Source organism: Paramormyrops kingsleyae, chromosome 3, assembly GCF_048594095.1.
Source record: "Paramormyrops kingsleyae isolate MSU_618 chromosome 3, PKINGS_0.4, whole genome shotgun sequence".
NCBI classification, from domain to species: domain Eukaryota; kingdom Metazoa; phylum Chordata; class Actinopteri; order Osteoglossiformes; family Mormyridae; genus Paramormyrops; species Paramormyrops kingsleyae.
Genome location: NC_132799.1, coordinates 34,122,869 through 34,136,880, shown reverse-complemented (window position 1 = coordinate 34,136,880; position 14,012 = coordinate 34,122,869). Strand labels below are relative to the sequence as shown.

Here is a 14,012-nt window from a genome sequence, read left to right as displayed (position 1 = left end):
CGCTGGAGGGACTATGTCTCTCGGCTGGCCTGGGAACGCCTCGGGATTCCCCCAGAGGAGCTGGAGGAAGTGGCCGGGGAGAGGGAAGTCTGGGTTTCCCTGCTGAGACTGCTGCCCCCGCGACCCGACCTCGGATAAGCGGGAGAAAATGGATGGATGGATGGACATTAATTCCTGAAGTGTTACATTTGGCAGACAGAGGCGACCCAGGGAGCTTAAGGTCGGTACAGGCAGGTGTGTCACTGAGCCGGCGGCCAGCAGCAGTGTGTGGGTGTTTCTGTGCAGTGACAGCCAGTGACTGTCGTGTAGTGGGTCCACACAATAAACACTGCCTTCAGCTTCGGTAAATATCTTTACTGAGCACCTTCTAAAACGTATGCAAAAACCCCGAACATCCGGTTACATCCCGGTCCCGCCAATAATGCCCCTGACCCCCCGTGACATCATCGGGTCAAATGGCAACAGGTTACATTACACCACATCCCCCTTTCTTCAAAGACAGGTGAACATTAACTAGGTTCTGTTCATTATAATTTCCCTGAAACCGTTACTGTAAACGTTTTACTAACTTAACACATGCTTATGTGTACTTCAAACACTGAACTCAACATTTCGTTTTATATATATATACACTCACCTAAAGGATTATTAGGACCACCTGTTCAATTTCTCATTAATGCAATTATCTAATCAACCAATCACATGGCAGTTGCTTCAATGCATTTAGGGGTGTGGTCCTGGTCAAGACAATCTCCTGAACTCCAAACTGAATGTCAGAATGGGAAAGAAAGGTGATTTAAGCAATTTTGAGCGTGGCATGGTTGTTGGTGCCAGACGGGCCGGTCTGAGTATTTCACAATCTGCTCAGTTACTGGGATTTTCACGCACAACCATTTCTAGGGTTTACAAAGAATAGTGTGCAAAGGGAAAAACATCCAGTATGCGGCAGTCCTGTGGGCGAAAATGCCTTGTTGATGCTAGAGGTCAGAGGAGAATGGGCCGACTGATTCAAGCTGATAGAAGAGCAACTTTGACTGAAATAACCACTCGTTACAACCGAGGTATGCAGCAAAGCATTTGTGAAGCCACAACACGCACAACCTTGAGGCGGATGGGCTACAACAGCAGAAACGCCACCGGGTACCACTCATCTCCACTACAAATAGGAAAAAGAGGCTACAATTTGCACAAGCTCACCAAAATTGGACAGTTGAAGACTGGAAAAATGTTGCCTGGTCTGATGAGTCTCGATTTCTGTTGAGACATTCAAATGGTAGAGTCAGAATTTGGCGTAAACAGAATGAGAGCATGGATCCATCATGCCTTGTTACCACTGTGCAGGCTGGTGGTGGTGGTGTAATGGTGTGGGGGATGTTTTCTTGGCACACTTTAGGCCCCTTAGTGCCAATTGGGCATCGTTTAAATGCCACGGCCTACCTGAGCATTGTTTCTGACCATGTCCATCCCTTTATGACCACCATGTACCCATCCTCTGATGGCTACTTCCAGCAGGATAATGCACCATGTCACAAAGCTCGAATCATTTCAAATTGAACATGACAATGAGTTCACTGTACTACAATGGCCCCCACAGTCACCAGATCTCAACCCAATAGAGCATCTTTGGGATGTGGTGGAACGGGAGCTTCGTGCCCTGGATGTGCATCCCACAAATCTCCATCAACTGCAAGATGCTATCCTATCAATATGGGCCAACATTTCTAAAGAATGCTTTCTATCCTTGTTGAATCAATGCCACGTAGAATTAAGGCAGTTCTGAAGGCGAAAGGGGGTCAAACACTGTATTAGTATAGTGTTCCTAATAATCCTTTAGGTGAGTGTATATATATATATATATATATATATTTATCTCTTCTCACAGATTTAGTCTCTGTGGTTTTATTACTTCTCTGCCTGATCTTGTCTTTATGACACTGAGCGTGCTGTGAGATTTCACCTCTGGGAACAGAGTCTCTGATCTTGTCCCTGTAGAGGGGTCCCCCTCTGGTGGGCCGACGGGTTGGTCCTCGTTGTGTGACTGAAGCACAGGTATAGGCACAAGGTGGCGGCGGTTCCTCCTCAGTGTACCTGATGGTCCGCTGATCAGATAGGACCGTGGGCTATGGTGCAGCGATGTCACTGTGCCCTGTGCTCTTGTGTCAGAGATCCAAACTTGGTCCCCAGGTACCAGCTGTGACAAAGCCCTCGCTCTGTGTCTCCGATTAAAGTGTTTGACTGCCATCTGTCTCTTTTCCCCCTCCTTGTGGCGAATTTGTACCCGGTCAGGGAGAGACGGTCGCAGGAACAGTGGTGCGAAGGCGACGTCCCATCAGCAGTTGGTCAGGGCTGTAGCCATTGCTCAGTGGTGTGGTACGGTAAGCCAATAAGGCACGGTATGGATCTGTAGCCTTCTTCAGCAGGTTTTTAATTGTTTGGACAGCACGCTCAGCCTCACCGTTACTCTGGGCGTATCTAGGGCTACTGGTCACGTGGACAAATCCATAGTCTGCTGCAAATATCTGCATCTCGCGCCCTGAGAACTTAGGGCCATTGTCGCTTAGGAGAATCTCAGGGATGCCATGTCGAGCGAACATCGACTTCAGGTAAACGATCACATCCATGGACCTTGTTGGGTTGAGCTGTGCTATTTCTATATACCTAGAAAAGTAATCAACTACCAACAGGTAAACCTTGTCTTTAAGGGTGAACAGGTCTGCACCCAGCTTTTGCCAGGGTCTTTCTGGAAGTTCGGTTGGCATGAGGGGTTCTTTACAGCTTGATCTCTCTTTGATGCATGCTCTGCATTTGAGGACAAGCTCCTCTATCTGACTGCTTAGGCCAGGCCACCACACAGTCTGACTGGCACGTTCTCGGCACTTTACCACCCCCTGATGCCCTTCGTGTATTTTCTCCAATACATCATTCCTCATGGTAGCAGGTATAACTAACCTTGTGCCCCGCAGCAGAAGTCCGTCATGCACGCTCAGAACCGCTCGTTCTTGCCAGTACTGCCTGACTGGTCCTTGCAGTTGGTTCCTGTCTGGCCAACCTTCCAGACAGAATTTCATGACCTGTGCGCAAACGCTGTCTGCACACAACTGCTCGCGAAGCTTGGTTTGGTACCTGTCGCTTGACGGGAGGTTGTCTAACACACATTCAACATATATATTAGTATCTTCCATCAGGTCGGTGTCTGCGTGTGTAATGCAGTTCCGGAGTGGGGAGCATGAGAGCGTGTCGGCTGTTGTGAGGCTCTTACCCGGTGTGTGTATAATGGTATAGGAGTACCTCATCAAGTGCATCCTGAACCTCTGTATCCGTGGTAGCAGAGAGTCCAGAGCCCGTCCTCCCAGCAAACTCACGAGTGGCTTATGATCTGTTTCAAGGTCGATATGCACACCCAGGATAAAGTCACTGAACCTTTCACAGGCCCAGGTGAGAGCTAGCGCTTCTTTTTCCAGCTGGGCATAGCGCTGCTCTGTTGCTGTCAGTGACCTGGAGGCCTAAGCAACCGGAGCCCATATCTCACCCTGTTTTTGTAGCATCACTGCCCCCAGCCCGTAGGATGAGGCGTCAGCTGATAATTTGAGGGGCTTATTAGGGTCGTATAATTGAAGAACGGGTGCGGACGAAAGCTCATGTTTGAGGCTGCTGAACGCCTGCTGCTGTTCATGACTCCAATGCCACAGATTCATTTTGGAAAGCAAGTCTCTTAGAGACTTGTCCTTCTTCGGCAGGTTTGGTATGAACTTCCCCAGCTGATTTACCATTCCGAGGAAGCTCCTAAGCTCGCTCACATTCGTTGGCTCTTTCATGTCCAACACTGCTCTGGTTTTGTCTGGATCCGGCCTCATGCCATTTGCAGAGACAATATAGCCGAGAAACTTCACCTCACTTTTCCCAAACTCGCACTTAGACATGTTGAGTGTGACTCCCACCTTTTCGATCCGTTCCAAGACAGCATGCACTCTCTCGTCGTGCTGCTCCTGGGTGGACCCCCAGATGATAATGTCGTCCATGTGGCAGACAACCCCTTCCAGACCTGCAATAACCTCAGACACCATCATATTCTGGAAATGTTCTGGGGCAGAGGAAATGCCAAAGGGCAGACAATTAAAGTGGTAGCGCCCAAATGGCGTAATGAAGGTGGTATAGAGAGCTGACTCTTCTGACAGTGTTATCTGCCAGAAGCCCATGTTTGCATCCAGTTTGGTGAAGTGCCGCGCTCCTGCGGGCATGCCAAGGGTTTGATCGACAGACGGGAGGATGAACTTTTCGCGACACACAGACTCATTTAAAGGAGTCAAATCAACGCAGATACGGACTTCTGCTTTGTCTTTTTTCGGGGCCACCACCATGCCGCAACACCAGTCTGTTGGTGCCTCTACACGACTTATGACCCCTAGTCTCTCCATCCTCTCCAATTCGTTTTTTACCTTGCCCATGAGTGGCAATGGGACCCTCCTTGGCACTTTAAGGGAAAAGGGCTTGGCGTTAGGCTTAAGGACAATGGTGTAGGGCTTTTGAACGCGCCCAAGTCCTTCGCAGAGCTTGGGGTAGGCCTTTTTAACATCATCTTGGTCTATAGTGTCAAGTCTGGCTACAAGCCGAAGTTTCACTGAAGCTGGTCTGCTTAACAGCGCCACCTGCAGATTTCTGACTATAAAGATTGTCTCTGCGGTGCTCCTCTCCTTCTATGACAGCGTTTCGATAGCTGACCCCACAACGTTTAGTTCCATACCGCCCGGCCCGTAAAGTGGTTTCTGTGACTTTTGTAGCTGTTTATCACCTTGTGTAATTAGTTGATAAACATGTTCAGGGACAGCTGTAACATCGGCTCCAGCATCGATTTTAAATGTTACCTCACGGTCTCTTATATTGATGTCAGCCATCCATGGATCATCTCCGGAAATCACCTCTCCGAGAAACAGCTCATCCATATCCTCAGCAACCTCGTTCACGGTGCAGTTTGACCTGCAGACCTTAGCATAATGTCCCCTTTTACCACATTAGTGGCATTCTGTGCTCTTAGCAGGACACTCATATGCTGGGTGAAATGGTGATTTACCACATTTACTACATGTTTTATGTCCCGTCACGGTCTGCGCAGTTCTCGTGCCTTTTACTTGTCCTAGTGTCTGTTTTTTTAATTTATCCTTGTGCTGCTGTGCTCTCTTAACCCGAACTGTGTCGATGGCTATTTTAGTTGCACCCATCTCCCCTCTCAGGTCAGTCTGTTGCCTTTTTATTTCCTCTGACTGTCTTGCCATTGTAATGGCTTTCGTCAGGATAAGGTCTCTATCCAGTTGCATCCGCTCCGACAATGATGAATCCCTAAGACCCACCACTAATCTGTCCCTGAGTAGTTCATCATGTAATGCGCCATATTCACAATTCTCAGCCAATGCATAAAGAGCCGTGAGAAATGAGTCCACCGATTCCGAGTTTTCCTGCACCCTCTTATTGAACTTGGCCCGTTCATATATCACGTTTTTCTTTGGGACAAAGTACGTGTCAAACCCTCTCTTAACTGCATTGTACTGCTGGCGCTGCTCGCCGGTTAAATCGAGCCCCTGTAGCACGTCGTCAGCCTCGTCACCCATGCAGTATACTAATGTATTTACCTGATTGGCTTCAGAGGAATTAGCCAGGTCACTTGCCAGTCTGAAGCGCTCGAATCTCCGGATCCACTTCTCCCATTCCTGCGGTTTCGAAAAATCGAACGGTTCCAGAGGTTTTATTGTGAAGGTCGCCGTCGGCGGTGCCGCTAGACCAGGGGTCTCCAACTCCGGTCCTGGAGAGCTACTACCCAGTCGGTTTTCTATCCTACCCGGCTTCTGATGAGCCACACCTGTTCTCAGGTAAATACCAGGAGCAGGTGTGGCTCATCAGAAGCCGGGTAGGATTGAAAACCGACTGGGTAGTAGCTCTCCAGGACCGGAGTTGGAGACCTCTGCGCTAGACCCAGCTGCACCGGCTCGTCCACCATGTCTGCTCGCGCACCTGCTCTTTTTTTTTTCCGACCGTTTTCGTTTCGCACCGTCACCGCCGGTCCTCCAGCCCGATGCTCAAAGCAGCTCCACTTCTGACACCATGTCGTGTAGTGGGTCCACACAATAAACACTGCCTTCAGCTTCGGTAAATATCTTTACTGAGCACCTCCTAAGACGTATGCAAAAACCCCGAACATCCGGTTACATCCCGGTCCCGCCAATAACGCCCCTGACCCCCCGTGACATCATCCGGTCAAATGGCAACAGGTTACATTACACCACAGTGACCAGGGCTGGTGGGTAATAAGCTTGATTGTCTGACAGATTTTATACCTGTCACTCAGGTGGAAAGATACATTTTAAGAGTGACAGGTGTATCTTAGTAGTTTATAATTATTATTCCAAATGTTTTTTATCCAAATGCAAAATACAGCAATTACAGTTTTAAATGTATATCAGGGTATAAACACAAATAAAAACCATGTTGTTGTGGGCGCGGTTTTTATCCTCCTGAGCGCGTGCCCCCGAGTACTGCGCAATTGCGCAAACGCGGAGCTTAAAGGGAACATTGATCACAAACCATAACAGGGAAAACCTCAAGCCTGCTGGCTGAGCCACTAAAACACGTGATTCCATTACAATACAATATCGTTTCTATGCAAATACTCCGTCTGGTTACAGTAGGTTCCTGTACATACTGTAGTTTCTCATTATGAAGACGATGCTGTGATCTTAATTGACATTTGGGAACCCTGTAATTCTAAAGCTTTGCAGTTTCTGACATCTGGGTCGAAATTCACACATTATGCTTACAACACACTGGATCATTTTGAAGGAGATTATGAAGAAATACCGGAAAACCTGGAACTTCGCAAATTTACGGCATTTAACAGAATCACAGGCAGAATTTACTGTTATTTCTGCAGAGCGATGCTGCATTTTACAGCCAGAATGATATAAATTGAAGTGATTCTTTATCTTATCAATTGTTGGTGTAATTAGCTAGGAATTAACCGTCCGTTAATGTATTTACTACAACAAGAAACGCGGCTGTAGCGCTGGGAGGTTTTTGTACGGCGTGTCAACCGGTTTCAATCACTGTGGTGGACTTTCGGCGGCGGGACCAGACTGGATGTTGGTAGTAAGTATCCAGCTTTTAATCTATAATATGCACGTAGAAATATTTAATACACACTTCAGTTTCGTTATTACTGCAAATGACATAATTTCTTGTTTCATCGTGAAGATCCATTCCTTCAATAAGAACAAGGATCTCAAGTTTCATCCAAAGTTTGGCGTGAGATCACGTCTGTTACGGGCGAAACGTGTCTCACGATCAATGCGTCAGACTTGAGAGCCCTGATAAGAATATGAATTGGATGAGTCAATGCAAGATATAGATATTTAAACCATCCATTTTATATCCAATTAGGTCAAATAATATATAAATTGTAATTTGTTAGCCTAATCGTTAATAATATAAAATAGTCGCCAAGTTGAAGGCTATAGATTTGATTAGATTGTGTAGATATCAAACAGCACATTTCTACTTTAAGCGACAGGAAATACTATTTTTGACTTATTAGTTTTATACCCATAAACAAATGTTAGGTATATATACTTAAAGCTGTTTGCTAGTTGCCTGTACTGCGCTGCCGTGAGGTTTTTGTACGGCGGCTGATGCGCCGTGAATCACTGTGGGTCACTTTCGGCGGCGGTACCAGGCTGGACGTTGGAAGTAAGTGCGTCTCTCTGTGTTATATTCTGATCTTGTTCGGGGGGAAAAAAGCAATCAACTCATTATACCGGTAACACTTTATTTGACGGGGCACAAATACATAGTATTATGATTTTACTTATGTATTATTTAACCACTAAGTCTAGTTACATACTGATCTCATGCTTGTTCGTCATTAAAGAATCATGACGCATCTTTTTCCCCAAGTAGTTACTATATATATTTCGTACTATATCTATTAATTCTCCAAATCTTTCTTAACTACTGAAGGAATAAATAATGACTAACAGAAGTGAAATACTGATGTCATGTTTGTTATCATTTCTGAATCGTGACATTTTTTTATTTAAAGTAGCAACTATATTTGTTATTAATTTGTTCACAATTTGTAATGCAGTAGTAACAGAGTTATTACTAAGTATTTGTGTAAGTGTTACCATTGTGATTCAAAACGATGATCGTTGTTCTGTAGACACAGCTTTGTATAGTTTAACATTTGCGATGCATTTTTCATAGCGTATAGGACTTTGTTCAGTAGGAACTTCACATTATTTCACCCTGTTTTTAAGTGAGTAAATAAAGGATCCTACATGGAAAATAGATCTTAATCTTTATAAACAATTTGTTTATTATATAAAGCTGGATTATTATAACCAGTTGAACATAATAATCAGTGATACACATTTACATACCTCACATGTGTTTAAAACGTTCATTTGAAAGACCCACGTAAAGATGAATACACTGTGATACAGTAGGAAGGCAAGATTATTTACTTTAGATTTTATGGAAATGTCTGTCTTATCATATGAAGAAATATTAATGAAGTCATAGACACAGTCAACTATGTCATACTGCAGTTAGTATATGTTGTTATACTTAAAGTTTGCCTTGGACTCTGACCTAAAGTCCCTTTGGTGTCCCCTAGGTAACACAGCCCCCACCCTGACGGTCCTGCCCCCCTCCAGTGTGGAGGTGTCCAGCAAGAACACGGCCACCCTGATGTGCCTGGCCAACAAGGGCTTCCCCTCCGACTGGAAGCTGAGCTGGAAGGTGGACGGTAGCAGCAAAGCCGCGGAGACGAGCCGCGGGCTCCTGGAGAAGGACGGCCTGTACAGCTGGAGCAGCAGCCTGAGCCTCACTGCGGACGAGTGGAAGAAGGCGGGCTCAGTGGTCTGTGTGGCCAATCAGGGCTCCCAGGCTGCTGTCACTCAAACGCTGAAGAGAGCCGACTGTTCAGAGTAGATGAGCTCAGCGTCACCTGTGATGAGCGGCTGATTACTGTGTTTTTACTGTGCCGTGCTACACGCTTCTGATTTACTGATTACATAGAGATAATAATGTGCTTTGCATGATCCATGAGTGAAAATCATTACTAATGTTTTATAGGCTTTTGTGTCTCCTTGTATTATCTTGTGTGTTTTATTCCTGAACGCTGCAGAGATAAATAAATTTTTCATTCTGTCTGACAAACAAACTGCCATCAATGCTGGTTATTTTAACAAGCACACAGTGATGCCATCATGACACTGTTGTGAGGACATGATCCTGAACTTTTCAATAATTTTAAAGACTTTTAAAGTCTGAATATAAACACAGTTCTGTTTTTATAACAAAAGTACAAAATGATCTTATTGAGGTTTAGGTTTGAAAAGGTTCATACTGAGCAGTTCCTCTATATTAAGTTTATAAACCACATCATCGCCTCATTCTTCACAAAATGGAGGAAAAACTATTCTAATTAAACTCATTTAATCAATCATCATTATGTTAAATGGACAGAATATTGTCTCATGAAATACATCATTGTCACAATGTAACTAAAATACATGAAACTGTTAACCCCATTGAATACAGTCAGTTATCATATGAGACAATCTGCTGCTCTCTGACACAGGGTGAGCCCCCACCTCACTCTAACCCCAGGGGGACTGGGGGACATTTGCCTGCTCTATTCTGGGGGCAGCAGATCCGTTTCTGCTCAGTTTATGCAAATATGAGTTTTGCTCCAACGGCTGAGAGTTTAGTTTCAGGTCTTAAAACAGGCTGGACTGGGGCAGCTGTGAGGGGTTGGGACTGAGCCCATTTCTGATCAGGGGACAGGAAGCTGAAATGTCAGGTACTCACTGGGTACATCAGTACTTTTTAAATGATTTAATATGAACAATTTTTTTTTCTAAGATCAGTCCCACAATGCAGTTCACTAGTTACCTGCAGTAGTCCCCCTCCCCACCATGGACACGCCCACCTCCAGAGGATACTATTGTTTAATTATGCATACATGAAATCAGTGTATTTTTTAAGCTAAATCAAACCCTAATGCTGTCTATGCTTTCTGGGTTTTATATCTATTCATTGTTAGTTGTATCACTCCTTTTGTGATCTGGATTTCTTTGATCATGCAGCTCTGATTTCTACTAGGGGTGCAAGTATTAAATATTTTGATATTCGATTCGCCTAGTAATTCTTTCAGGAAGTGCATTGTTGAAAAAAGGCTTCTTTTCAAGACAAAACATCAACACTGAAAAGTAGGTACTCTTACTGTGCTAAACATGACTTTCAATTAAGGTAACCGAAATAATCTCACAGAATTCGCCGAAGCACCTGGACGCTTCTGTTTCAAACACTCTTTCATGCACATCCTCGTGTTATGTCAAGCCGGTTTATTTTTGCATATTTCACAACACATGTGACCACTCCACAGCTATGTGAAAAACTCCAGACCACTCACTGTCTGCCATTTTTGATCGCATTAATTTCCCTGCCTTTCCTCTCCGTTTGAGGTGACCTGCGACTAGGTGACACCCCGTGTTAATAGTACAGACTGTCACCATTAAACATTATTGGATTTCATTCGAATCATTTTCATTTTTAAATTTATCAAAAGTATAAATATTTGCTTCAGCCCAAGTTTTATTTTTTGGTTCATTTTTTGATTTAATATTTAATTGTTTTCATATTCTAAATATATTTTATATAAGTATTATAAATACCTACGATGGGTTTGACACCCCACCCAGGGTTGCTCTCTGCCTTAATTGTGCCCATAGCCTCTGGGATAGGCTCCGGACCCCCCGCGACCGTAAATAGGACAAGCAGTTATAGAAAGTGGATGGATGGTATTACAAATACTATGCTTTTGTGTCTTTGTACAAAATTTTCACGTTAAGATATTTCTGCTGTCACAAAAGACTCAGAAATATCTCTTTCCACTCAATATTGCAGGGGTGTCAAACTCCAGTCCTGGGGGGCTGGAACCCTGTGTGTCTCAGTTCTTTCCCTGTTCCACCATAAATGATTCAGCTCTAGAGCTGTGTGGTAATTAGCACAAGGAGTTTAATCATGTGTGTTAAATGAGGGTGAACCAAAAACTGTGCAGCTAGGGCTCCGGCCCCCCAGGACTGGAGTTTTACATCCCTGCAATATTGCATATAAAGTAGTCAGTCTCACTGTTGCACTAGCTGAGTGAGGTTAGATGAGATTTACTTCTAACTTGACTACAAACCTCACTTTTAAATGGGACATATTCCTGTGGTAATTAACTCTGCACAACTACCCTGCTTGGAATATGTTTAAATGCAGGGTTCTGGATTAAAAATGGCGTAGATCCCATTCATTCACCAAAAACGTACTGTGGTGCCGTGCAGGGCTTGGGGAACACCCAGTGCACATTGGGGGAACCTGGCCCAGTGCCAGTTGCAAATATGTGTCATAATTATTTGTAAATTGTGCTGTAATTATGTCGTGTGTGAACTTGTTGTGCCTCATAATTATTGTGCTTGATGGGTGTGTTTACATGCCCACCGTGTATGTGGGGCTAAGGGGGCTAACCCAGTGGGACTGTTGGTTACTGTCTCAGGCAAGAGGGTGAAATTCTGGCTTCATTTGCAGCTGATCTCCAGGGCTATGTGCAGCAGGGCTACCCCAAGTCCTCCTGTGCAGTGCAGAAAGTTCTCAGTGCTTTTCTGCAGACACTCTTCCCTGAGAAACTACACCAGCACACTTGCAGAAATCAGCCACACTGCCTGAGGTGGTGGAGCAAGCAGATGATCCTGGCTGTGTCACACTGTGCACCATGGAGTCATGCTTGCATCAGAGAGTGTCCAGAAGTGGAAGACAGGGAGACCGTGGGCACTGCAATCCCAGCAGCTGGACAATGGCACCACCCCCAGTGGGCACCCTCTGCTATTGCTATGGAGAACCAGAACACACACCCCTTGACTGTCCCATCCTGCTCCACGGCCATGCCCTGCACAGCAGTCAGGAAACACAAGTGGGTGGTGCTGTGAAGGGGGTGTTCCCCATAACCCCCCCCCCACACACACACACACAAACACACTCAATCTCAGCCCCTGTGTAGACACACCAGGTGGCCCAACTTGGAGAGTCCCATGGGTTCACGTGGGCTGCATGTGGCTCAGTGGACTAAGCCTGTGTACCTGCAATCAGAAGGTTGCTGGTTCAAACCCAGCCTCAGCAGGTCCTTAAGCAAGGCCCTTAACATCCAGCTTCCTAGGCGCTGCTATAGGTGGCTGCCCTTCACAGACAGCTTACTCTGCAAAAAATAAAAAGAGCAAGTTGAGAGACGTGTAAAGACAATTTCCCCATGGGAATCAATAAAGTATTGATTATTATTATATATCGATTGCCTAGTGGAAGACATCCCCTGCTGAGCCCTGGTACTAGAGCTTAGATCGGGCCCAAAAAATTAAACCCGACCCTACCCGAGCCCGTGCACCTTGTGTCCGAGCCCGACCCGGTCCGACACATTAACTGTAATTATGAGCCCGAGCCCGATTTAAACCCGACTATTTTTTAATACGTGAGCCGTTGTAACAGACGTTCTCAACTACAATTCTAAGTTGTTTGAACTACAGAAATTAGTTTAGATTTATCTTAATGAAAAATGCAACAAGGACGAAGCATGTAAACTGCATTGTTTGTTTATTCAGAATGGATTTTTGAGACACGTTTAGAAGAAAAGCACGTTTTCACTTATCCAGTTCGCTTGCTGCTGGAACCAGTTTGTGTGCTCGGCATCGAACTTTAAGTAAAGGGTTAAGAAAAAGGTTAAATCCTTCCGTAAGCAGCCAACGAGGTATGTGTTAATTAAGTTTTAGTTAAGTTTGTTGTATTTAGCCATGTAAATGTAAATGCTAACTGAGGTTCGTGTTAACTGTATATGAATTCTCTAAGCTGTCTTTATTGTTATTTATGTTTATATTTCATTTGAATTTCAATGTTTGCTAGCTAATATTGTAAGTAAATGTGCTTGATTTTGTGTTTCCGTATCTGTATTTAGTTCTCACGTCTGCCATGATGGTGATAATAACGAAGCCACTGTCTTTCGAATAAACCGTCGGCTCAGTTAAATGCAAAGGACTCTTGTGCTCGTGTCTTACGGGAGGGAGCTACATTTATAATTATGGCATAGCTCTCCACCCAATTAGGCTAATTAAGTAATGATTTAAAAAAAAAAAAAACCACACACAAATGCTTGATCATGGCCCCGCCCAGCCCGGCCCGGCCCGGCCCGGCCCGAAGATAGTGGCAGGAAATATCGGCCCGACCCGGCCCACGGGTCGGGTCGGGTCGGGTCTGGGCTCGGGCTCGGGCAGAGAATCTAAACTCTACCTGGTACCCACAGGGTCCATCATTACCTGGATTTGTCCAGTAGAGAGTGGTCCCAGTTCCCAAGAGAAGACGCCTGTTTCCGTTTCCCCCAACATGCCAGGACCCCCCAGCTGTGAGGCAGCAGCTTTGCCCAAAAGGGGACCAGACAGCAGCGCAGCCATGGGACCGTCTCCAAAGACAGTGCAGGCTGCCCACCAGCTGTGGCAGAGGAGCAGTGAGGATCTAATGGCGGAGCAGCAGAACCAGCTCAAAAGCCTCCTGAGCTCTTATCAGGACATCATCTCTGCCAGGGACAAAGGCTGCTGCCCCACCTCACTCATGCAGCACAGCATCGACATGGGAGGGGCCCTGCCCATCTGCCTGTGACCTCATCGACAAGAACTAGAGCAGTGGATCAAAAAGAGGCTGCAGCGATAGGAGCGATCAAGCCTTCTGACAGCCCATGGGCAGAACCCGCAGTCCTCGTCAGGAAGAAGGATGTCCTGGCATTTGTGTGTCGACTACAGGAGGCTAAATGTTGTCACTTGGAAGGACTCCTCACATGCTGTGAATAGATGATGAGCTGGATTACATCACTGGGACAACATGGACAATACCTGGCCCAAGACCGTCTTCATGATCGGTCAAAGACTGTGTCACTTCCGGTC

At 45.5% G+C, this 14,012-nt stretch overlaps 1 gene segment (V, D, J or C); it reads left to right on the top strand.

Moving 5' to 3' along the window:
- The window catches only part of LOC140588268 (immunoglobulin kappa light chain-like), a 30,668-nt gene extending 21,460 nt beyond the window's left edge, over window positions 1-9,208 (top strand). The window contains 1 exon segment of the C gene segment in view: window positions 8,660-9,208. Within this exon segment, the coding sequence occupies window positions 8,660-8,976 (317 nt within the window).
- The last annotated feature ends 4,804 nt before the right edge of the window (window positions 9,209-14,012 follow it).